At 41.7% G+C, this 27,208-nt stretch overlaps 1 protein-coding gene across 5 annotated transcripts in view; it reads right to left on the bottom strand.

Annotated features, from left to right (window-relative positions):
* Positions 1-27,208, bottom strand: part of PRKN (parkin RBR E3 ubiquitin protein ligase) — a 1,182,603-nt gene that overhangs the window by 709,757 nt on the left and 445,638 nt on the right. For all 5 annotated transcript variants that reach the window (XM_067560808.1, XM_067560804.1, XM_067560805.1 and 2 more), the window contains one exon: positions 21,104-21,222. In XM_067560808.1, the coding sequence (XP_067416909.1) occupies positions 21,104-21,222 (119 nt within the window). The remainder of the gene's footprint in view (positions 1-21,103; positions 21,223-27,208) is intronic.

The following is a 27,208-nucleotide window of genomic DNA, read 5'->3' as shown; positions in this document are numbered from 1 at the left end:
GATGCCGGGGAGCTGGAATGGGAGCTGTCCGAGTGCCGCCTGGCAGACCTTAACCAGTGCTACCTCCTGGCTTGCATTGCCTCCAGTGCTGGGGAGCGACATCGGTGCTGAGAGGGAGACTCCATGTTCCGTGCCAGTGCAGGTTGGCTTGACGACACCAACCTGGAATAACTACTCGGGGAGCAGCTCTTCTCTACCCTCAGAGACTGTCCAGCAGGAGATCTTGCTCCCTGTGCCGGGCATCTCCTCTGCCATGCAGGGGGACACAACGTGGGTTTCCCCCATGACACTGGCCCCTTCTCCCTCGGCGGGGGGGGGGGCGGGGAGGCAGGCAGAGGTTGCGGAGGCAAGGCCAACAAGGTTCTTGCAGCCTGAAAAGCCTCCTGTGTCGACGGCATTGGTGGGGGCACTCTCCCACTCCCAGGAGTAGGGGGAGGCTCCCTGACCGGAGATGCAGGCACCAGAGAAGTCTCCGTACACGACCCTGCCCATACCGATGGCGCAGGGGAGTGTACATGCTCCGCGTGCTACTTCTTTTTCTTTTGTGCCTGTGATGTTGCATGGGGCTGAGTCGAGGGTGGCGCCAATGGTGAGCTCTGTACTGAAGTCACACTTGTTACCGAGGCAGAGCGGGTTGGCTCGGATGCCGGGCGGAGCGCTGCCTCCATCAACAGGGCTTTCAACTGGATTTCTCAGTCCTTTTGAGTCGTCAGTTTGAAAGCCCTGCAGATCTTGCACTTGTTTTTTCTGTGGGCTTCCCCCAGCACTTAAGGCAGTTGTCATGCGGGTCATTGAGCAGGAAGGCCTTCCTGCAGGAGACACATGGCTTGAAGTCCCCAACAGGGACTGCCTGATCTCTGACTACACTTAACAACACTTAACAACTACTTAACTAACTAAAAACTAAATTCAGAATACAAAATAGTCCAACAAGGGGAATAGTACTTGCTGTGAGCAAGGCTAGTTCCAGCAACTGTCACGGGTGGAAAGAAGGAACTGAGGGGACGTAGGGCCGGCAGGGCCTCGTTTACCATGGCATGGGCACAGGGCTCCAGGGGGCGCCAGAGTCAGCCCTACGTATTTGCTAAGGGGAAAAAAGTTCCGGGTAACCGTGCACGGAGGCGTGTACATACCTATGGTGGACTGGACATGAGCAATCACTCGAAGAAGAACTGATTGTTATAATCACAACTCATTTCTCCACAAAGAGGGATCTTATATACTTATGATCTGAACAAGGGCTACTGCTACAAATTGTGATAGACTATATGTTATTTTAAAAAAAACCCTGAATGCAACAAAATGTCAAAAACAGTATAAAACTGGTGACAAAGTTTGCAAGCTATTTTGTGAAAGTTGTGGTCTATATAAGACTCCCACACTTCTGTTCGATTAATTAGTGAAAAGAGCGAGAGGTTATACATTTTTAGCAACTGCTGTTTCATTATAATTAAATTAAATCTGGTATAAATCTCCCATACAACATCAGGTCATAAAATGTTCATAAAATGCCACCCTAGCTGTTATCCGGAAATTACAAATTTTATATTTAGGTGGTTAAGTCTCTGTTAAAAAAAGGTGTTGATATGTGTGTGTTGAGGGGGGCGGGGGGGGAGTCTTTAGTGTTAAAGAAATGTAGTCCCAGTTTTAAATTCAATCCCAATATCATACATTAAAATAATAATATGCAAATAGGCATGACAGTTAAAGAAGGTTTTAGAGAGTAAGGATGTTTTAAATGAATAAGTAATGTTTAAAATATCAGTCTGCATGCCAGGAAAAAAAGAATGCTCAATTCAATTAAGCTGGTCATTCCCAGCTTCCATACAGAAACGGATTAGCATGTACTTTAAGGTGAGGCCACCCAAAGCTTTGTGTGGGTTTTACAAAGGTATTCACTTTCATGTCAATAAAATTTACTGGAACAAATGCTGGCTTACATTGTGCTTTGCTACTTATGGAATAAGAGAGCTTCTTAAGAAACTAATCTACGATGCCATGTGAAAGCTAATGCTAGTCAGTATATTGACAATTAAAAAATGTTTTCACAAGAAGTATGGCTGCTTTTGGAAAAGTTTGTAGTGCTGCTGCACATATATACTTTTGATGGCTTAGCCACGCTAGGGAATTGGCTGAAGCAAAATTATTTGCAAAAGGAAAATATAAAAATCAAAGAAAAGGGCTCTCAACTTCCACTCTAAAAACCAGGTGGAATTTGAGAAGTGAGGTAATTCCGTTTTTGAGATCCAGGTTAAATAAATCTAAAATGAATGTTTACTGCATATGAAAGTGAGGGACTGACAGCACTGTCCTGAGTCTGGCATAATCGGCTCAGTCCTGCAGGCTGCTGAGCACTGATGAAAAAGGTGCTGTGGCAATGCACTAGCTCTGAGAACTACTTTATTGCTCAGCACAGGACGGATGCTGGCTGAAACTGAATGCACTGGGTCTTTGTCCAGCTGGCATGAAAAAGGAGATGGGGCTCCTTTAAGAGTCTCTACTGAATGTGGGTTATGAAGGAGGGAAAAGGAGGACAGACTTACTTGAACAAAGCCAGTGGGAGAGCAGTGAGTGGCTGGACTCACTACATGCACTAGGGAAGGGAGAGGTATTTTTACCCTTGTGCATTCCTGAAGGAACTCACTCTCTTTCAGTCTTACACACAATCACTGATTAGCAGCAATCACCCATCAGTTCAGACCGGGTTTTATGATTTCCCTTGGACTTGCACTAGTTCCCTTTTCAGGCTTCGAAGGATTTGTTTCCCTCATCACCAGCTTAGTTGAGGGAGGGTCAGTTCATAGGTAAGGGATCCAGTGGGGTAGGTAAGGAGATCAAGTAAGGTATGTCAAAATGTCACAACTCACTCATAACAGGTATCCAGTGCAGGTACTCATTAAAGAGGGGATATGGTTCCCAAACAGGAGTGGGAAGTGGCCATAGGAGAGGCCTTTCCCTAAGGAAACTGGAAAAAGAAGGGGATGGGCTCTTAATATCTGGTATAGCCTGGAGACAACTCTCCCTTTTCCACGCCCCCTTAACCCTAATACAAGGGGAGGGCCATGAGGTTTCTGTAACGGAGTAGTCTGGGAAGAGGGAGGGCTGATGGCAGTTCCCAAAAATGTGGCAAAAGTTAAGAAGAGAATTATAACCTGTGCTGTCAATTATGACATAATTTTGCTGAAATTTAAGGTGTATTGTATACCTTAGAAGAGTGAAACATTTGAAAGGTATAAATTTCACCTTATGTTAAGTGAAGGAGTGAAGATGTGGCTGATTAAACTCCATGCATTGCAGCCTATCATTCTTCCGGTGTGACTGGGACAACATTATTCCCTGTGCAATAACCCAGAGCCTATACTTGGGGAAGTGTTCTTGCTAGCTGACCAGGGTGCAAAGTTCACTTCCTTCAAATTACTTCACTATGTTGGCTTGCAGTTAAAGGTAAATTCAGCAGCCGTTCTGCTGCCTCCACATTGCTATTCTGCTAAGGAGTGGATGACAGCTGTGGGAGGAGATTAGCACAGGCAGACACAGATTACGTTTCCTCACACAATTCTGACAGCATGCCTCCATCCTGACCTTCAACATCTCTGACATTCCAGAATTAGACCCCTAACAAAAAAAACTTGCCTAATATGCTACATCTTGTTAATCGTGTTCTGTAATTTGTAGCAGTATCCACGACGAACTAGGATGAGACCACTAAATCCATTTGCATTTGTGATCCAATTACGTTTTGAACCTTGATCACAAAGGCAAAGACTAATGTAACAATTACCACTTAATTCAATTGTGCTGATAAAAGGAGGCAACATTTTCCACTGTTTCGAGCAAAGACTAGCAGTCAGGAGAACTAAGTTCTATATCTCACTCTGTTTCTGAGCTGCTGCCATTTAAGGGATAACAACAACTTGACTTTTTTTTTTTTTAAATGAGATTTTTAAAAAAAGTCTTAAATAACGTTTGATTTTTAAAAAAATCCTTTTCAGCTCTCGTGATGTTTACAACGGTCTATTTGAGAGCGACACCACTAGACACACTCAGTCCTGCACCATCCCTTCCATCTCTACACACATGCCTTCCTGCTGCCTCTTCAGTTTTTGCTTTGCTGATGTCAAACACCCTACTGCAGAGCAGAGGGTAAAGTGTGCATGCTTACCTTAGGTCACCATGTTAGTGCATGAGAGAGGACATGCAACTGACCATCAATAACACAATGAAATTGACTATTGTTACAAACTGCTTTCAAATGCACAAAGTAAACAAACCTAAAGTAGAGAATTTTTTTTTAAACTGTTCAGCCCTTTCAGCTGTAGTTATCTTAGGTGTCGTTTAAAATTATACTAGCTACAACATTTTCAGATGCTCAGAAGGTTCAAGATTCTCAGAGGAAAAGGAGTTCAACCAATGTGAAGTAGTGTATGATTTCAGATTATATTAATAAATTATCAAGGTCATCAAACATAAATGCACCAATTACATTAGACATTGGACTCATGCCTCACATTCAGAAACTAATTGCAATACTGACTGGGAAACATCATTTTCACAGTCATTCAACTATGCATTTTGGGGGGGTGGAGAGGGTATTTCAACTGATAAGCAGCTTCCTGTCACACAAAGACCCCTTGGCAAAGAGACCTGTTTTTTGTAAACTGTTCTCACCTCAGACCTGACAAACTCCTTACACTAAACACATATCTTGCAAGGTATTTATGTATAAGGGATATCCCTGAGGTGTCTACACAAAGCTTGTAACTTGTCAGGACTCATAATTGTTGCAAGATGTATGGATGGGGAATATTTAAGGAACAATGTAATTATATGGAAAGTATGCTCTATGGACTTGAAAGAGTAATTAATTACTGAGAGGTAACAGGCCTCTGGGATGGCCATGCAAGCAAGAGGGAGTTGTCACTCCTCCCTAAGCTGCCAGCAAAATAACACAAGGCTCAATTGACCAGCCTTGCTCCCTTCTAAAACTAACAGTCAACACCTCTTAGACATGAAAAAGCAACATCACAACTGACAAGAGCTTCACCCTGGCTGTGAATAAAAACAAAAGACTGTTTCAGTGTAAAAGAGTGTAGGGAAAGACACTCTGGATCCATTCACCAAGGACAGCCCCTGGCACTTGTACAATCAGTAAGCACACATGGGCAACGCATGGGGGCAGTGTCCTTTCATGAATGGTTTGGATCCCGGTTTTTGAGCAGCCAGCTCTGCATAGACTGAGGTTGCGTGGTTGGAGGCGCGAGGAAGAATCTATTTTATTAGATAGTCAAGGTAACTATTGATTAGGTTAGATACAGCTTCGTGTTTTAGAATTTTGTTTTGCAGTGTAACCACTTGTTTCCACCAATCTCCCCTTCCTAGTTGAATCTTCATTCTTTCTTAAATAAACCTACTTTTGTTTTATCACACGCGCTGTATGGTTTACAGGAGTGGTGGTTTAAGGAAAAACTGGGAAACTGAGAAACACTGCACCCATTGGGGCAGAGGCTCTGGAATGTCTATGAGTAGCCAGTGTCAGGGGCTGGATATCACAGGGGAACAACTGGAATTAATGGATTATGGGGACCTATTGTAAACCTATAAGGCAAATGAGGTGTTGGCATATCCCAGAGGAGAGTGCTTGAGTAGCTGAAGGGTTGGAGGTGTCAAGGAGCTGATACCCAGCTACCCCAAGAAAGTCTCCCTTTTGTTAGAGGCAGGGGGTAACAAGGTGACTCACAGTTCCGGGTATCCCGAGAACCATCACACTCACTTCCCCTTTACAGAAATTGGACAAAACCCTGTCCTCTTCTGCATGAGTGCAAAAGTGGAAGAAAAGGATGTGGGGAACCTCCTCCTATCCAAGGGAGGCATAACACTGGAATATAAAGGAGTGTTAAGACTGCGCAGCAGAACTGATGCTCACACAAGCCAGCGCACTATCCCCAAGGGGCATGATCTGCTCGTTTAGGAGAGCAGTCAGCTCTTGAACTAGGCAGCATATATATTATGGTGTACAGATCCATAAGATCAAGAAGCCTGTATGCATCTTTTAATGGAGCTGTATGCTAAGCTATGCCACATGTTCAACCCTGGCTGCACTAAACCATCCTACCCTACACTGGCAGAATCTGAACCCCCACACCCTCTTCCAGCTCTGCCTCTTAATAAGAATAGGGTTTTCCCGATTGTAAATGAAGAATTGTAGTATACAGTGGCTTCCAAGCTTGGCTTCCTGTAACAGGGTAATGCAGGACCTGTAGTCTGTACTGAAGGGACAGCATCCCCAGTTATATTATCTAACACATCACAAGTTTATACCTATATACCATGCAGATATATTGTTTCACTATTAATCCACACAGATTTTACATGTTTTTTAGATCAGTTACTGCTTTATCCCACTTACTTCATGAATTATTATTGAAACACATGCAAACAAGCCATCTTAAAAAAATCACGTTTAGCCTTTAACTCCTCAAAATTGCCAGTTGCATTATGCAATTTATTATACCAGTACCATGTGTGATACTAGTCATTAGACATCCAAAGTACACTAAGCACAGAAAAAGTAAATGTTTGCCATGGCACAGCATAGAGTGGTTGCCATTAAAATGACAACTTTTTTTTTTATCAGATTCCCTGCATTGGGGACTGCAGAGCCTCTTTCCTCCTGGGCAAAGAAAGATCAGCATACAAAGGGACCCCTCCTTGCACAGGTCTGGAATCAGGCCCAATGCTAATAAATAATTATAATAGAACTAAGTCTCCATTTCAAAGTATGTCAAACACATATTCAGGCTTCCTGACAAAATGCAGACCATCAGAATGAGAAACTGGTAACCCGGGCATTTTGGGGGAGTGGGGGAAGAGGGTGCAGGAAGGCTGAAAACAGCATCCTAGGAAAGGCATAGAACTGGTGAGAACACATCTAAATTACAGAAACATACACAGATGTTGAAACAGTCAATGAAAACTATGAGGAAAACAAAAATCAGTGTTCATCACTTCTTTAAATCTGCATCTCACCTTTAAGCACAGAACCAAAATATTTTTAAGTATTTTATATTGACGACTGTCCAATACACTCATTACATTAAGTTTAAATTTATGGGTAAATGTTACCCTTTTGAAAATGTTGAGGAAAGCCATCCCAAACTCCTAGAATGAAGAAACTTTCATCTTTTCAATTATATGGTTCCACTGAAACTCTACTGGGAAAGTAATGCAGGAGTAGTTCTGCCATGTAGTCTCTGTTTTTTGGGATGATAAAAAAAATGGGGACTTACCTATATTTTAACTGTTGTTGCATGGGTGTATTCCACACAGGTGTGTGCATCCAGCATGTCGGAGCCAGAGAATTTACTGCAGCAGTACCTTCCAGGGTAGTGCATGCACTCTGTACATCCTCATGGCCCCTCATGAGGTTAAGGGCAACTCTTCTCAGTTCTGCATACTGGATACATGGTGAACAGGACTCTGATACAAAGGGGACAGAGGGCAAGGTCAGGGAATAAACACATGCAACTGCATCTTGAAGAACAGTTACAATACAGATAAGTAACTGTTTCCTTTCTGAGTGGCTGCACATGTGTACTGCACTCAGGTGACTCACAAACAGTGTCATTAGGATCTTAAAGCAGTCATCATGGTGTAATGATGAATTTAAGTATGGACCAAAGACAAAGGAATGTCCAGTATGGGGACATCTTTTAGAAAAAGCCACCGAAGTAGCTTGAGCTCTTGTTGAATGTCTTTGTGGAGGAAGAATGTCTACTATGCTGTAAACCGTGGTAACGCAGGAAGTAATCCACTTAGAAACTGTCTGATGTAACTGCATAACTGCCTGACCTCTCATTTTGTTCGCATAAGAAATAAATAGTTGGAGACAACTGGAAAGGCTTAGTCCTGTTTAGATAAAAGGTTAATGCTCACATCCAAAGTATGCAGACATTCATCCTTATGTGTGTGGTTTAGGGAAAAAAACCAAAACTGTACTATATTGTTTGATATTTGCTTTTCTTCTCAACCACTTTAGTCAGGAGGATGTGGCTTCAAAGGTACTTTATCTTAGAAAAAAATATCGTGTATGGCAGTCCTCCCATGAGAGCCTGAAGCTCACAGACTCTTCTGACTGTTGTGATGTCTAAGAGAAAAGATGTCTTCTGACACAGATGAAGCAAAGAACAGTTGAGCCTGTGGCCACCTGGGAAGCACATTGAAGCAGCCACCACAATATTAAGCTCCCAAGGTGGCAAAACGTCCTTTATCAGCTGAAAGAGTCAAACAATCCCTTTTAAAAAAAATCTAGAAACCATCAGTTTAAAAAACAAACACACACAAACAAGCCAACAGTCTCTGAACTAACGGGTAAACTGCTGCTATGTGGACTCTTAGGAAGCTTAGAGAGGGGCCCAAGGATTTCAGATGTAGCAGGTACTTCAAAATGTATAATTTCTGATTGAGATATTCTCCAGAAAGTGGGCTATCTTGAAATCCACTTCCACTTAGCTAAACAAGTAGGGACTAGATAAGTGCCTTTCTGCTATTAAGCAATACCTCCTGAATTGCTACTGAGCAGTTGTCCATTGACTGATCTAACCAGTCAATAACCATGTTGAAAGGTGAAGTCTTTTTTGATCCGGGTGCAATATCTGTCCAGGCTGTTGGGACAGCAGGTCTGGAAGAGGAAGCAGAGAGTACTGAGGTTGAATTAAGAGGCTGTGAAGATCGAAGTTTTTTCAGCCATGCCAAAGCTGTAAAAATTATCTTGGCATGGTCTTGTTTCAACTGGAGGATTCATCTGTGGGATGACTCTAATGAGGGCAGTAGGGGTGTAATGTATACATGAGACTGTCCCCAGCACAGGAGAAATGCATAGTTATTAAGCCTGAACTGTGACATGTTCAAAAACAGAAATGATGGACTTTCTTGTTGGCTTTTGTTGTAGACAGTTGACAGATGGAATATCCCAGCCTTGGAGGGTGCACAGGTGAAGCCTGGCATTTTGAGTCACCTAAGTATATGAGGTCTCATAGCCTAGTAGCATTAGACAGTCTCAGACTGTGGTGGCAAGGTATGATTTGTGAGACAGGCTCAGCTGGTGAATGATCTGAAATCTCTCCTGAAGAAAAGTGATTGAATTCATAGAATCAAGTTGAGCCCTAATGAACTTGATTTTCTATGTTGGGACTAAGGTTGATTTCCCTTTGTGTAGCATGAGTCACGGATGGTCAAAGAAATGAAGGATGTACTGGAGAACCTGATGTTCAGGCCTCAAATTAACCAATTCTCTAGGTAAGGGAAGAGATGAAATCCCTTTCCTTTCAGGTACGCCGTCCCAGTGCCACACACTTGGGGAATACTTGTGGGGCCAACAATAGATTGAAGGGAGGTACTGTGAACTAATAATGTTGGTTTGCTATCACAAATCTTAGAAGGTTTTCCTGTGACTTGGCAAAACTGCCACATGGAATTAAGTGTCCTGGATATCAAAGGCATCAAAAACACTCATTGTGATCTAAAGAAGGAATAATCAATGCTAGGGAGACCATGTGAAATTTTATGTACTTGATGAACTTGTTGATTTCAAAAATCCAGAATGGGTTTCAGACATTCCAATACTTGGACATCAGAAAGTACCATAAATAAATAAATAATTCCCCTTTCCCTGATGTTGAAGGGGAACTTCTATCAACCCTACAATAAGCAGAATCTGAACTTCTTGAAGGAGCACTGACTCATAAGATGGGTCCCTGAAAAGGGAAGAGGTAGATAAGTGGTGAAGGGGGTTGACAGAAACTGGATAGAATATCCCAGTCTCAGTGCTTGGAGACTATTTGTCCATCACTATAGATTCCCAAGCACTGAGGAAATGGGATAATCTGTCCCCAAATGGGGACATGAGGGTGGAGGGAAACAGTAAGAAGATTGTTGATTGAACTGCTGTCCTCAAGGCAGAAGTCAAATGGGTGGCTTCCTTAGAATTGACTGAAGACACGCTGCGTGGGTTGTGCTGGAGTTAGAAGACCTCATTATGTTTCGTCTCCCAGAAATCTGGTTGCCTTAATGGGTATAAAGGCTGCCTGTAATACTGCTGTTGGTACTGATATTGCTGAGGTCTGCATTGGTGCCTCTTGGGGACTGGAGTATAGAGCCCCAAATGAGTGAAGCATTGCTTGAAAGTCTTTGAAAGAATGTAATGACTCAATTCAATCAAAAAAATAAATAGCAATCATTAGAAAGAAGGTTTTTGATAGTTTGTTGAATATTTGTATGTGACGCTGTACGATTAAAATGTGACATATGATTAAAATATGACCATGCATATCATTGTTGCTACCACTGTTATATAACTGCAACAAATCTTATACAAAGTACATCATAAGTATCAATGGAAAAGTTATGATTTGCTGAGTATGATTATCCTGTTTATATGCATGTATCATCTTTGTATCTGAAATTATAAATATGACTTTCTATCCAAATTTCAAATGTGTTTGCTCCTGGAATAACACTTGTTTGTATCCAGTCTAGCTATTTTGTAATGAACAATGCCAGCTGATGGCCCATCAAAGGATACTTAGCTTTCAAAATGGGCCATAAAAGTAGTTCATTCCTGCCTGGTGAGCCTTCCCGTGGATGTTTCTGCCAGTTAATAAGTAGTGGCTGCTCCTATGACTCAACAAAGCATGCAAGGACATGTGACTTGCTCATGTGATCCTGGACTCCATCTTGTTTCTGTGAATTTCCACAAGCTGAAACAATGAGCATTCACCCACATGGCAGAGGTTATTTAAGGTCATGAAAATGTCTCCATTTTGTTTACATTTCCTGCTTCATATCTCTGGACTGGATTTCTAACAAAGAAGCTCTAAACAAGGACTGATGACCCCCACGCTCTTTGGGTAATTTCCTGAGACTTTGGCAAATTAAGAACTTTGCAATTCATTTATGATGTCCACTTTGAAACTGACCTTTGGACATTACTCTCATCTGTATGTATATGAACTTTTAACCAATATTCTCTTTCTTTTTTTATAAATATTAGTTTAGTTAATAAGCATCGGCTTTAAGCGTGTATTTGGGTAAAATCTAAAATATCCCCTGACCTGGTGTGTAATGTGTCCAGTCCTTTGAGTTTGGTACAACTTTTTTTATATATAATGGCTAAAGATTTTCATTAAGCCCCATTATATTTGACTTGGCTGTGTGGATGGAGGCCAAAGGGCTGAATGACTTTAAGGGAAAAAAACGGTTACTAACCTTCCGTAACTGTTGTTCTTCAAGATGTGTTGCTCATGTCCATTGCAAAACCCACCCACCTACTCCACCGTCGGAACTAGCCAGCAAGAAGGAACTGAAGAGGGGAGGGTTGGCAGAGCCCTATATAGAACTCCATGGAGCAAGCACTTGAAGAACTGTATTTTTATCTTCTGAATAACCAGTGAGGTGATCAGATGCTGTTTGTTGCTGGGTTGGTACATCTTATGCAAGAAAAACCACCAGTATTGGGAGTCAGTCTACCCCATTCTTTGCAGTTTTGCCCTGTGTAAGCTATCTCAACACGGCTTCCTTAGAGGCCAACGTCACACTATACTTATGCCCAAGTTTTGTAACCAGGAAGCTCTCCTCATTGTTACTGCTGAGGCCATCACTATAGAAACATCAACTGTATCAATGCAGACTGGTGTGAAATCTCAGCCATTATCTTTTCCCAGGAAAATCTTAAATTCCTTCTCTGGTAGTTTTTCAGTAAAATTGAACATTGCATCCCAGGTAAAGTCACATTTAGCTAACAGGGCCTGCTGATTCACTATATGCATTTGGGCAGAGAAGGCTGGGGGATATCTTTTTCACCAAATAAGTCTCTTGATTTAAATCTGCTTTAACACAATTTCTCATCAGTGGCTGTCACTACTAAAGAGTTAATAGCAATTAAGGTAACAAAAACATTTGAATCCTTACATGGTGACATGATATGCCATAAACTCTTCACCATTCTACAAGATCTTCATTCATAAGGTAGGCTACTACCCTCCCAGGGCAGAAGTCTGGATAATGTCTAAAAGCTTGTGAGTATTTTCTTGTACAAGCTCAGCTTGTATGCCCACAAACACAGCCACTCTTCTCAGAAGCTTCTGATGAGACTTAAAATCATCTGGAACTGGAGAAGTAGTGTCCAGGAACACTGAGCCATCAGGCAAGAAGGACAAAAGGTTAATAGGAGCAGATGGATCCTCCTGTGGTAAAATTCGTTCCACAGGCAGTGTGTCCCCCTGCAGCACTTCCTGTTGTGAGAGATCAATGTCCTTTCATACCTCCAAATAAGGTGGGTTTGGAAGCTTTGTTATTGTACAGTGGTGACATTCCCCTAGACTGGGCCAGTGACCGAGACCTAAGGGAATTGTTTCCCCCGCCAGGGATTCCCAAAAGGCCACTGAGAGAGAGGCAGTAAGAATGGAGCCACATCGAGCTGTCCCTGCTGTATGATCTGTCCTGCTGTTGGGAGCGAGCCTCTCCTTCTGGAGGCAGTCTGCAAGATCTGTTAGACTCTTTGTGTCTAGGAGGCAATGGTGAACTACTGGAAGACTCTGAACCAAATTGTGAGGAGCTATCTGAATGGGCAGTAGGCATCAGAGGTGCAAAGCCTGATAGGGCCACTGTGTGACCTGACTGATTTCTTGCCCATTGTGAAGAGGCAACCGTCAGTACCGAGACAGGCATGATAGTCAGTACCATAAAGGCTTTGAAACACTGATGGTACAGCTTTGTGAGAGGGTGCCAGGAAAGACCTTGGACTCAGTACAGAGGAAGAAACTGAAGTTGGTACCCAAGCCAATGATCATTCCTGTATTGAGGCTGTTGGTGCCAAGACAGAGACAGAGACTTAAACGGAGGCCAAAAACTATGCCAGTATTGACACAGTGAGCATCAGTGCCAAAGATGGTACCAAGAAAGTGCAGAGCCCTTGCCAGACTTCTTAGGTGGTATGAGCATCGGTACAGCTAGCAGCCTCTGCACCAGAGCTGAGGGAACAGACCAAGTGCCAAAAGAGGTGCCAACAAAGCAATAGATTCCTGGTCTACAGGAGAGCTTGAAATAGAGAGGCAAAGCATATCCTTTGCTGCTTTAAAAGCTTGTGGGGTTACCAGTGCCGAAAACGTCAGCGCCAAAGTGGTGTCCATTAGTACTGGACTCAGCAACTGCCCTGCAGATGGTTCTGAGTCAATGGCACAGAACAGAGATCCTCCTGCCATGGCACTGGTGGAGTCACAGGTTGATGACACAGCCTTCCCCTGGGTACCAGATGATGTTCCAAGTCCTTTACAAAGAACTGTTCTTCCACTTTGAGTGATCCCAGTCTGAGAAGACCAATTCTCCCTATCCCCAGCCTGGTGGAGAAGAATCTGAGTCCAGAGGTCTGTCTGAGACCACTGCACCCACACTGACAGTGTTTTGTACAGAAAACAGGGCATTCTCCTGAGGGTCCCAGGGCCGAGACCAGTTTATGGGCTGCTCCAAAGATCTCTCTAACTGTGAATTCTGTTCTTGAATGAGAGGCAGATATTTCATCTCTCCTTAATGTGTACCTCATTGAGGCCCAAAAGGCAGCCCATAAGAGGGTCACTATTTGGGATAGACAACCCACATGATGGGCCAGGCTTCAAGCCTGGAGAGCACTGCATGCCAACAGTGCCTAGCATCAAAACTAAAATAATAAAAACAACGAGAGTCCTGTGGTACTTTAAAAACTAACAAATTTAATTTCTGCAGGTATAAGCTTTCATGGGCTGCAACCCACTTTGTCAGATGCAAGAAAGAGAAATCAGATAGGGGATGTATCTATACATCCAAGGGTAAGGAACAACAATGGGGAGGGTAGGTGTTAGCAAAGTCCATTCAGTTAGAGTAGATGAGGCCGATTCACAACCATTGATTAGAAGGTGAGAATGTGTGAACAGTGACAATTACTTCTTGTAATGAGAGAACCATTCCAAGTCCCGATTCAGACCCAGTCTGATTGTGTCAAGTTTGCATAGGAGTTCCAGCTCTGCAGTTTCTTGCTGAAGTCTGTTTTTGAAGTTTTTTTTGTAGAAGTATGGCAACTTTCAGGTCAGCTACAAAGTGTCCTGGGAGATTGAAGTGCTCTTCGACTGGTTTATGGATGTTACCATTTTTTTATGTCTGATCTGTGTCCATTTATTCTTTTGCGTAGTGACAGTCCGGTTTGGCCAATGTACATGGCAGAGGGGCATTGCTGGCACATGATGGCATATATTACATTAGTAGATGTGCAAGTAAATGAGTTCTTTATGGTGTGGCTGATGTGGTTAGGACCTGTGATGGTGTCACTAAAGTCAATGTGCGGGCAGAGCTGGCAACGGGGTCTGTTGCCTGGATAGGTTCCTGGCACTTTACAAAATAAAATACACTTAGTTATCAGTTAGTATCTGTTAGATAGAAAGCTGAACTACCTAATTAGGCAGAAGAAAACAAAGTGAGGTAAACTGCATGGGGAGCTCCAACTTAAACCATGGGTGAGGAGAAGGAATTGAGGGGGGTCGGGGCTGTGCCACCGTTATATAGCCGGGGGGAGGGAGGGGGCGACAAGGACATGCAGGGTGCATGCACCATCCCAACAGGTAGTGCTGCAGAAAGCTCTTCAGCTCCAGCACATGCACACCTGAGTGGAATATACATGTGTAACCATGCAAAAAATACTCCAGGTGTATATTATAGCAGTGGGCACAAGCATTATAGAAATAAAATAATAAAACAGATAGATTAGATTAGACAAAATACACCATATCACACTCTCTCAGATGGAATCTCAAACTGCAGAAAAATATGAATCCTCTGACGGTTGTGATACTGAACCAATCTTAACACTGGCAGACGCTGCTGCTACACAGTTTCCAGAGAAACTGTCTAATGTAAAATATGCTAATAGAAAAACAAGCAGCTGCACTCTGTTCATTTATGAAAATGAACAGCTTGAATATATTCCTTATATTATTTACCCCATAGATGCCAAAATAACATAGTCCATGTAGATTCCAAACAGCCAGATATAAGAGGTTTGTCGAGATATCTGCCATGTTAGAGCTTTTTATATTAGGTTCTTTACAGTAGGGTTGTGAGGAATTATGGGAGATAGAGTGGGGGAAAGACATTCAACCTTTTTATTTAAATTACCAAAATTAAAGAACAATGCTTATTACTGATCCAAATAAGAAAAGTGTGACAAGGGAATCTCAGATATGCAGAAGTTTAGTTAGACTTTGGCAAAGTTAAGAAGAAGAATGTAAGATCTTCAAACCCATGATGTTTGAATGGTTTCGAAATTTGACTCAGCTTAAATGTTACCGGGTTCAAGATTGTAAATAGAAGCCAGGACAAGAAGAGTGTACAACATTTTTTTGTGGAGCAATGCCGCTAGCACCCCATTTGTAAAACTTCTACTACTTGCAGGACAATTAGAGTCCCAGTTTTATTTCTGGCACCGTGTTTATGATAATGGAATGTCATCCTTTGAAAGCACACACTCCAGTAATTTATAAGAGGTGGGTTGAGTTTTGGAAGATTACATCGTTAGAGGCTGTAGCACCCAAAGCCCTGAAGCTGGCACCAACTATGATGACTAAAACAATGGATAAGAGGAGAGAAAGATATGAAAAATGTGGAAAAAGGGATAAAGGAAAAAAAGGACAGGAAACAGAAGGGAGACATTTGAAGCGAAGGGGGGGGAGATGAGGACAGAAGAGGCAAGGATATTGTGATACGTTGTCAGATTTTAGGACCCTATAGGGAAATGTTGAGCTATTCTGATGACTCACCCTGGCACATCAGATGGCTCTCATTAATTCCAACTCTCCAGAACAGAAGACTGAGCACCTGTGAGCTAAGAGAGATTTAGCTGAAGAAATAGGAAGACCTGCAGAGACAAGCCCTGGGAATAATGAGCATAGGAAAGCTAATGCAAAAGCTCAGTTTGAATCTGTATATGCAATCCTATCTCAGGAGTTTATTGCTTAAGTCTCTGAAGCAGCAAAATAAAAACATACTCCATAAAGTCAGTGAGCATGGACAAGAACCTAAGGTATGTTCTGTATTAGCAACACAATGGGGAACCTGACAGTTCTGTTCCGCTATAAAAACAGTATTTTCTTTCAACAGCTTTGATATCTAACTGATAATATACATTTGAATATGAACCAAAGCTATCATAAATATGAGTAAAGATAATTTTGAGTCAAGTCATTTTAATGTAGATTTGATTTAAACCATTATTGATTAAACATTGTGATTTTGGTGAAAAAGATGGCCTAGTAAAATGTCTGTGTAGTGGGATCTAACTTCTTGGCTCTCTTGCAGCTCATTGATCTCTCATAAGGTGATCGTACCTGACCTCTGCAAGGAACTTGAAAAGTTTGGGCCTCTTGGTGGAGCCACACTGTTCTTTTCTGCATGCCTTGGCATTTAAGAATAATAATTAAGATAATAGTCAAAGAGAAACAAGTTAATCCCTATTCATGTTCAAAGCCTTTCAAACAGGCCTCGGAGACAGGCTAGAATTATACTTATTTTACAGCCTGAGAAACTGAAGCAGAGAGGTTAATGTCAAAAGAACCTGATTTTCATATGTGCTGAACACACAACCTCAAATGAAGTCAATGGAAATGATCAGCACCTCTGAAAAAAGTCAGGCCTCTTATTTAGGTACCTAAATATGGATACAGGTGTCTAATTTAGAACATACAAGACTGAAAATTTTGACCTGGGTGTTTAAGGTTGGACACCCAGAATTTGTGACAGTCAAAATTAGAAAATACTTTTGAAAGTTTTGGCTAAAGTGATTTTTACAAGGTCATAGAGGGAATCAATGCTGGAACAGAGATTAGAGTCAGGAGACCTTAGTCCATACCCCTCTTTCTTTTTAAGAGAGAAATACCCCATAAAAAGTAACCATTAATTAGTTTCTCTAAATACAAAAAAGAGCAATCTTTCCCAAAGGTTCTGTGAGAGTCTTCAATTTACAATGCCTCATATCATTAGAATTGAGTGGTTGAGATACATTAACAATTGTTCAGCTGGAATGTCACAATATGTTTCTTCAAAGCCTCGATAATAAGTTAAAGGGACACTCAAGTGTCTTAAGCATAACATTGAAGTTTTGTATAAAAGACAGAAGTTTTTGAAGAACAATTTGACAATGTTTAGCACATTTTCTTATTTCAATGAGTATAGATTTTTTTTTTCATTTAAAATCATCTCCCTGAAGCATTGGACATAAACAGTCAGCAGCTATTCCACAAGAAACAAAGTGAAACCCACCACGCTTTTTAGAACCAAAGTTAAGGCCAGATTTAGACACCTAATAAAAGTAGTTTGATTTCCAAAGGGGCCAAACAGTACACAAATTCACCTGAAATCTATGGGAGCTGTGGGTGCTCAGCTCTTCTTTTAAAAAAAAAAAAAAAAAAAAAAAATCAAACCAATTATATAGCAGCTTCAGGTGAATAGACTTCAGCCACTATAAGAAAGGTTCTCACGCCCCAGTGTTTGAGCAATAAAACTCCTCGAGCCTCAAACAAAAAAGTCCTCTAAATGCTCCCCTTTTTGGAGATATACTTATTCAACCAACATCCTTCCTTTTTCAGGATGCAATCCATGTTCAGTGTAAGTGCTCAACATTTTGGGGGGGTAAAAGCAGAAGTACACAGTCACTATCTAAATCTCCATTCCTGCATAATATCCCCTACTGAATTCTTCCTCATTTTACATATGGCAGCTAGTGTTGGGGGGCTACCTCCCTATCCTTCCCTCTGGGCGGTAGTAATCCCCTCATGCTCCACCTGCTATGCCCTCCTGGCCTGCCTGACTTCTCGGAACTCTGGTAAATATTTAACCAATTCTTTATTGAAGATGTGAGGCTAAAGACATGGGAGCTCTGCTGACCGGGCAGAGTCACAGTGGGCTAACCTGACCAGCACATAGCTCTAATGAACTGCTAACAACATACAGTGTATATATATTGGCAATTGACCAATCAATGCAGAGTAACACAAGGGAGCTGTTTATAGGTAAACAGGTATCTGTCGCATGAAATATAAACCATAAACAAGATTCTGAGACTCGCATACCTCAGGCCAGGAGTCTCATCTGCACATGTGCAGACCCACAAAGCAAGGGCGTAGGCAGATGTGATCTTCTGGCAGGGCCTCTGGCGGACAAGGGTGGGCTTGCTGAAAAACCCAAACTTCCTGCTCCCAGCCACGTGACTAGCTGAGAAAGCTCCAGTTGCGCAGGTAGTTTAAGCAGAGCTTGGGTGGGCCTGCTTTCAAAGTGCGTGGGCCCTGGCCCACCAAGGACCACCTGTAGCTATGCCCCTGCCACAAAGGTCATACAATGAGCACTGATTGACAGCCCCTAGGCTGCATTTACTCTGCTGGCTGCCTCCTGCTAGTGCAGCCTATACTGGGCCTGACAGATTAACAAGACCAGCTGTACAGCCACTTACTCCTTCCATGTTTGATTCCACACCCTGCAAAATTAAGCAGGAGAACTGAGGTATGGTCCTCCACTCTCTCTGTTGTAACTCAGGACCAGATCCACAAAAGTACTTATGCGTTTAACCTCCAGACATAGGTGCCCAAGTCCCCGTTGTAGTTTCCACTGAGATCCACAAAACCCACACTTGGCTGCTGTCTAACCCTGCAGGTATCTACACACTCACTCGGCACCTACATTTTTGTAGTAAGAGTTCCCTAGGTGCCTAAGTTTCTGCTTCTGGGCATGCACACTGCTGCCTCTCTGGAGGTGCCTAGACACCTGTCTCCCAGAGTGATCCCACAAACCAGGAGAATATAGGCTTTCATCCACTATCTTGTCTCTGGGACCCAATCTTCTATGCATATTCAGTGGTTACCAATAGGATCAAGTCCCATTCAAAACCTGGGCAGAGAGGGAAATGATGATGGAGGTGCCCACTCTTCAGCCTGCTGGTTAGGGCACTCACCTAGACCCAGAGTCCAGTCCCCCTGCTCCAGTGACTAATTATTTATACACAGTGGAACAGCTTCAGTAGGAGAGATTCCCACATCAGAATATGCCATAGCCCAGTAGTTAGAGCACTCTGAGAAAGGTGGGAGACCCCTGCTCAAATATTCTCCCCCTTGTTGCATCAGGGGGAATTAAACCCAGGTTTCCCATATCCCAGGTGAGCGCTCTCTACACTGAACTAAAGTTATAAGGTGGGCACCATTACCTACGCTGGGCTTTTTCTTGGTACGAGACAGATGCCTAACTCATTCTCACAAAAGATGACTTAGGTGCCCAGATCCACAAAAGGTGTAAGCGAGTTCCCACTCCAGCCCTAGAAACCTGGGCTGGCAAGCCCTCCTGGTGATTAAACAGCAGACACACTCCACCAGGTTACCTTCAGCCGCTCTCTTTATTATTATTTCTTGCCGTATGTTCCAGGTACAGCACAACATAGCAGCAAATCAAAGGGTCCTTGCTCCTGCTCCCTGGCTCAGTCTTTTATGCTGCTTGCTTTCTTCTCTGGGCAATCCAGCTGGTGAACTAACTAGCTCATCAGAATCCTACAGGTGCAAGTGATCCCCAACTAACCCAAGCAGACTAGCTCCCTGCTACTTTAACTACCCAGTGCCCTAAGTGTTGTAAGTGACCAGGGTGCTGGCTCCCAAAAGGGGGTCTATTTATAGCTACTACAGCCCCTCAGCCTCCTTACTCCAGGAGAGGGGTTCCAGCTGTGGATTGCTAGCAGAGATAGGTGCCTCCCAGCAGCCCCAACTTAGGCGTCTATCTCCATGAGAATGGAGGGGCTTAGCACACTCCCCTCTCATTGGCATCTCCCATTGGCTAACTTAGGCAGGAGCCACCTACCATGCTGGCTTTTGTGCATCCCATTCTTAGGTGCCTAGCTCGTAGACTTAGAATTCTGTAAGGCGTTTGACTTGGTACTGTATGAAATTTTGATTAAAACACTAGAATTATATAAAATCAACATGGCACACATTAAATGGATTAAAAACTGGCTACCTGATAGGTCTCAAAATGTGACTGTAAATGAGGAATCAATACGTTGGTGTGTTTTGAGTGCAGTCTTGCAGGGATTGGCACTTGCCCTATACTATTTAGCATTTTTATCAATGACCTGGAAGAAAACAAAGTCATCACTGATAAAGTTTGCAGACGACAAAAATAGGGGTAGTGGTAAAAAGGTTGTTGATAAATTGGAGAGGGTTCACAGAAGAGCCCCAAGAATGATTAGAATATTGGAAAACATGCCTTAAAGTAACAGACTCAAAAAGCTCAAAGAGAATGTTAAAAGGTTACTTGATTGTAGTCTATAACAATCTACATGGGAACAAATATTTAATAATGAGCTCTTCAATCAAGCAGAGAAAGGTGTAACACGATTCAATGGCTGGAAGTTGAAGCTAGACAAATTCAGACTGGAAATAAGGCATACATTTTAAAATAGTGAGTATAATTAGTCATTGGAACAATTTACTGTGGATTGTCGTGGATTCTGAACCACTCACAATTTTTATATCAAGATTGGATATTTTTCCAAAAGATATGTTCTAGGAACTATTTTGGTGAAATTCTATGGTTTGTGTTATAATGGCGGTCAGACTAGATGATTACAATGGTCCCTTCTGGAATTCTATCAATCTCTCCCCATTCATTTTATAGGGATCCTATATGCCAAACTCAGGCTTTGTGAATCACAGTGTTGTTCCAGTGATATTCTAGTTGCCTAAAAGTCCCTTGTGGATCCAGGCCTCAGCACTTAATACTCAATCTCATGGAACCCAGATGTGATATGTCCACTGGACTACCCACTGTGCATAAAATTAAGCACATGTTTAAGTCTTTGCAGTATCAGAGTTCAAGTTTGAAAAGTTTTCCCTGAATGAATTGCAAAAGAAACCAAAAGTATAAGTGGAAAAATAAATAAAATGTACAAATCTTTGTTTTCATCTTTTAAGCTATAAACAACAGTTAATATGTTTATATTACTCCACAATAAATAATTTTTACCCTCTTTAAAAACATGAAAGCTCTTGCTTACCCTTGTCAGAGTCAGTGTCCCTTGTTTACATGTACTGCAACGGACCCGCAGTTTCCCAGGCTTCACAGCTTGGCAGAAACTTTTGCAGAAAACATAAAAACTGTTGTAAGTATCTGCACCTGTTGGAAAGAAAGCAAAGAAAACACTTGATTTGCACTGAAATAAGAACTAAACTGGAGTGTTTTAAAACAAACAAACAGATCATTTAATTAGCAGACTCATAGATTTAAAAGGCCGGAAGAGTCCCTTATTATCAACTAGTCTGTCCTCCTGCATAACAGGTTATAGGACTTCTGTAAATTAATTCCTGCCTCAAGTCCCATAAATGTGGTTGAACTACAGCATATCTTCTTTAAATGTCATTTTTTCCCCCTTCTACAAATCACAAGTTACTTGCAGTCTCCCTGCTAAAGCCATCCTAGTCTGGTCTGTTGGGCAGTAGCAAGAGTGTTATTCCTGGTGTCTACACTTAAAGGCCAGCCCTCATCGTGGTAAGGATTTTTTGAACCGCTGCAAGCAAGGAGAGGTGGTCTCATAGGCCCTGGGGAGAGGTCCGTGATCCAGAAAATGGAACAGGGTGAAGACTTTTCGAATTCAGCTTGTTGGACTCTTATTTACCCCAGGAGGGGAAAGCCTATTGATAAGGCCAAAAGGTGAAACTAAGTAACCAGTAAGAGGTGGATCACTGACAGAGAGAGGAAAACTGAGGCTGAGGCTACACTCAATGCCAGAGAGGTAAGTTACTGCTGCAGGGCTTCACAAAGACACTGTCTTCTATTTTTAAGAGCTCTAGCACCCAAGCTGCCATTGATGGTACCTCAGCCCAAAACTCCCTCTAAGTTGGCTGCCTGCAGCTAAGCAGCCTGTGTGACCTCACCTCTAGTCCCTAAGAAAGGTAGCTCAACAGCATTAATGGTCTAAACCTAGGCACGAGACTGAGAATAGGAAACTACTGCATTCGACTCCTGATTCTGAGGCAACACTTAACCTTTCTCTCTTTGTTTCTCTATCTGGGCCTTTGAAAATCTCCCCTCTAAATAGTTAATTTATGTTATGTACTCTTGTCTAAATGTTAAAGCTTTGTAGGATTGGGCCCAATGGTTAAAATCTCCAGAAATATTTACCTCCCAGTTTAATTGTTTTATTTTAATTTTATTCATGTTTAAGCGCTTAAAGTGACAGGCTACCAAAAATGAACTTTTCCATTTCCCTAGTGAAAAGGCAATCTTTCAGCATAAGTCACATAATGGCATGAAAACTGAAAGAAGACAAGTCATGGGAGAATTCATCTATTGGATTAATTTGTAATACGATAGTGGTAAATTCTTGAGATTTAACTTCTTGTCATCAGTTTGGAGAGCTTCATGCTATTTATTTACCTGCAATTTAGGGAGTGAATCTTATTTACTAGTAGCAGTAGGGTGGGACAGCAGGAAAAAAAGAGATAATTATTGGCTTTGCTTGCTAGCTACAAAAATTTACAAGTACCTGTGCTCGTCTCTACTTTTTTTTTTTTTTTTTTTTTTTTTTTTTTTAAAGTAACAAGACATATAAGTAGGTTTGGATTACACCCTGAGCTACCTCAGAAAATATTAAGTGTAATAATTTAAAGTAAAACATATTTACTAACTTTTTGCATGCCCTTCAGAAAAATAAAAGAAAGAATATGTAATGTTACATGTTAGTTGAAACCAATTCCATGTTTTTCCTGTTCATTAATTCCTTAAATATACTGGTGCATCTAGTTCCCAAACCTTAATTACTCACAGAGCTGTGCAAGAAAAAAAAGTAGAATCTTCCAAAAGAAGAACAGATGACTCCAGAGAACATTAACATTACTTAAAGAAGAAATTTTCCAGTGAGCACTTAACAATATTAAAAAGAAACATCTCTGATCTGTTTCCAAACCTGCAGGAACACAATATGCTCTTCCAGAGGGCAACAGAGATGTCTTCAATATCCTCTTCACTTATATAATCCCCTAAGAATTTTCATTATGCTACTTAGAGGGAAAATAAATGACCACACAAGGACACAACAGGTAACAGGATTTTTAACTGAATTTAGACCTTATGGAAGTTGCTGGATAGATATAGTTCTGTAAATTAAATGAAGTCCTCTACTTATCCTTTCAGCAAGTACAACACAAGCAGCAACAGTGCATGTCTCTCCACAGTGCTCTGTGCATCATGTGCTCTGTGTTGCAGGTGACACCTTTAAGAATAAGAGGGAAGTCAATCCACTTGCCCATCCAATACTTGTTATCTTAGCTGAGGGTCTCAATTAGTGCCAAATATGACAGAGTTTTGAAATCTGGACATCTATCCACTAGTAACCAGACTGAGACCCCCAACTTATTTCCCAAGGGCCACTAAATGGTTTGCAGGTCATTAAATTACTAACCTGCGCTGAATTTGAGTTAGGATCCAAAGAAATAAAACACTGTGTCTTAAAAAAGATTAAAGTCATTCTGAAAACTGATTTATCTTTCCTTTTTGCATCTCCTTACTAGGGGAACAGCAAAACAGTCAACAAAACAAAAATGCAGCACAAATATTTCATGCATCAAGTAATTTCAACCTACAGAGTTTGCTGATGCAGAAGATCATCAAGATAATCAGGGTTATTAGAATTGCCTTCCTTTGGCTCCCCACTTTCAGATGCACAAAGTATAAACTCAGCACCGAGGGAGATTAAGCCCCCGATCTATTTTTGCATCACCATTTCCCTCTTTTTGGCTCTCCCTCTGGCATAGAGCAGCTACATGGGAGACCTTATAGCAGCACACCTGCAGCGGTACAGCTGTGTCACTATGAGGTCTCTAGTGTAGACATAGCCTTATTGTCACAATAAGAACAGAAGGGATATTAGAGACCTGGATAGAGAAGTATTGCAGATTTACTGTACTGGGTAAACCATGCACAGAGTACAATGTCTCAACCTGATTTTTACTTCTACCCAGTACTATCAGTTTCTCTTTCATTAATAATAAATTTAATATTTCTTTTTTGGCGGGGAGGGGAGGTGTTAAACAAGAAACATGTTTAGAATAGATCTAGCTGGAGCAGTTGTGCAAAAGACCTGTGCTGAGACCCACAATAACATTTGGATTGTCTTTTGTATAGCAACACTGCTGGAGACTGTGAGCACTACAGGGGAATGCTCTGATCTTAAGGAGGAGAATTAAATGGAGATTTTCAGCACCCCATCAGCCATTTTAGGAAGATGGATTGATTCCAATCGCACACCCCTGTAGTCACCTTACAAGGCGTGTATTGATCAACTATCACCAGGAATGGGAGCAAGAGGAGCTACAATTAAAGGTGCAAATGCCTAAAGTCAGCATACTGTACATCAAAGTACAACAGTCTATCATTAACCATACCTACTCACTAGGAAGTGCTAGCAAGAATCTTAGCAAACATCTTTGACTCAGGATATATTCCAATGGGTCCCCTTTTCAAGGGGCAAAAGGGGGAAACAAGAAAGAAATCTGAGTTATGTACAACACCAGCTCTGAAGTGGCATTATTAATACAGAATTGTAATTATGGCACTGAGCCAGCAATCACTAAAATTGCTGCAGCATCCACCTTACAATCTCATCTTCCCTCATTCAATCATGCTCTATAGGTTTTTACGAAGTTTTCCATTAATATTTTATAACACTGGCACTCAGCTAAACTGTGCAGACACAGCAATTACCAATTAAAAAACTGAAGTCCAATTTTAAAGTGTTCGTTCTGATACTGAAGATGTGCATAACACAAAAAAATAAAAAAATAAAAGTTAAAAACGGCTAGTTCATTTCATGGTTTTATAAAACTGTGATTTTTTAAACAGAGAACTAGTTGTACTTGTGTGTCTGAAATACTTGTTTTCAGAGGATATGTGCAGTTACATCAGTTCTTGGTCTATGCTTCATAGGAGTGCCATTGCTATGTCTTTTTGGCTATCACCAATTAGGAAGATGGTATGAGTCTGCCCTCCAATAGGTGGAATTCCATCATGACTTCTGAAAGGCATTTACTATGAGTCCACAGCACCCCATTACCTTATCCTTAAAGAAGAAGAGTGGAACTTAACTTTGATCAGTCACAAATGCTTTATACTCAAATGTTCTGCAAGCTTAAGTCACTGCCACCTGGAAAATGACCTTAGAAATGTGACCTCTCACGGTTCAGAAGGAGCTTTCATGATGTTACTCAGAACCACATGAATTTCCCCAAACACAGGTGACTTCTCAATGAGCCATTTAAAATACATTAAGCCCCAGAAAATGACTATGGGATGCAGAAAAACTTGTCTACTTTAACTCATTCATGAAATACTGAAATGAATACAGCCAAATGAATCCTTTCTCACATGTATTGGTATGCTTATCTCACAACCTGCTTCAATGCTACTAGGATGACTTCATGCACCTAGTTGGAGACATCCAACCTCATCTTGTACCCTGTCAGGAGTCATACTGACAGGGAGAAGGAACCCTGATTAGATGTAAGGAGATTCCTTGTTTCCTTTGAGTCTGATGTGGTAAGATCACCACCAATTCCATCAGGGATGGAAACCATGTTTGCCTGAGCCAGTGGGGGGCCACAGAGTTCATGAAATATCTCTCTAGTGGGCTTAATCAGGACCTTTGCTAACACAGTGAATGGCGGATTACCCTACATGAAATTCTGTCCTTCCTGCTGCCCCAAAGTGAATGAAGGTGTCCATCACCAATGCAGTCTTTATCTGGTGTCTTCAACAGAACACAGGGGTTCTGGCGTTTAGAAGAGGAGTGACAGACAATATGTGATGCTCCCCATATAAGAAAGATCTATCACACTCCAATCTGGTCATCACTTGTCAAACTCTGTAACCACATAGCCTGCTGAGATAAAATTTTCCTTTCCTGTCAGGCAAAAGGCAACTAGGAACATGAGATATGTGGTCAAAGTCCACTTCCAACCAGACCACCTTAGTTTCCCAAATATTTATGTAGTAAAATAAAACTTCTGGAGACACTAAATGTCTTGGGAATGAAGCACCTCTGCAAGTGTTTCCCCAGCCTCGGCAGAACGCATCCACGATTATGCCGCTTTGGATCACAGGAATATGGGAATCATCATCTATCTGTAGATTGTTTATGGACCATCACCAAGCTGGAGCATTTCAGAAGTTGCCTATCACCCAGACACAGTAGAAAAGTCTCAATTTGGCTTGTGATCATTGATAATGTTGCTTCATGTTGTGACTTGCCCAGGGCATGAGCATGCCACCATAAATACTCTGACTGTCAGCAGGCCAATCAATATATCCTTTCTGCTAGTTCCATAATATTTTAGATACTATATGGGTCAGAAAGGCTTAGAAGTGAAGCATGTCCAATAGGGTATCTATGTACTCCAGTTTACTCAGAGGAGCAAGCTCCTGACTAAAGTCCTTTAGTGGGAACATGAAGAAATGGTGGATTCCTTCCAGTGTGCTGTTCTTGATCAGCCAGTCACACAAGTAGGAAAAAAGCATGCACTCCTTCTATTCTTTGTAGAATTGCTAAAATTTTCAAAACACACATATGGTACTAACAAGCTTAAATGACAACACTTGTAGTACTGTTCTGCTGTCAGAAACCTGAGATGCATGTAGTGGCTGGGCATGTATGTCTAACTGCATCTAGGCATTTGCAAGGTCCAGAACACATAGCTAGGAACAGTAAAGCAATGCAAAAGGCAAAACGAGCAGGATTTTTAGCAAGGATAAGTAAGTCCATCCAAACTAAGGTGCCAAGAAGAGCAAAGCTAAAACGGTCCCTGGAGCACAAAGCAGAAAAAAAAGTCTAGTTTTAAGCATTTTTTAAATTAATCAGAAGTGGGCATGAGACAAACTATGAATAAGAATTTTAGCAAAAACAGAGGTGAATCATAGAGAAATCAGTTCAGTGTCCCGGGAGCTGTTGGGGGTACTATGGGTTTCCAGTGTTCTCAGCAGAGGCAAGTACATGCCACCCTACTAATGCTGGTGGTCCATAGACTTAACTTTGGACATGGAATAAGCCTTGCTCTTGAGTGTGGACCTGTTGCAGGTCTAACTTTAAGAGGATAAAAAGATTGTTTCAACT

Source organism: Emydura macquarii, unplaced genomic scaffold (assembly GCF_026122565.2).
Source record: "Emydura macquarii macquarii isolate MOO-44397 ecotype Brisbane River unplaced genomic scaffold, CSIRO-AGI_Emac_v2 contig_2308, whole genome shotgun sequence".
Taxonomy (NCBI): Eukaryota; Metazoa; Chordata; order Testudines; family Chelidae; genus Emydura; species Emydura macquarii.
This window is presented reverse-complemented; position numbering and strand designations above follow the sequence as displayed.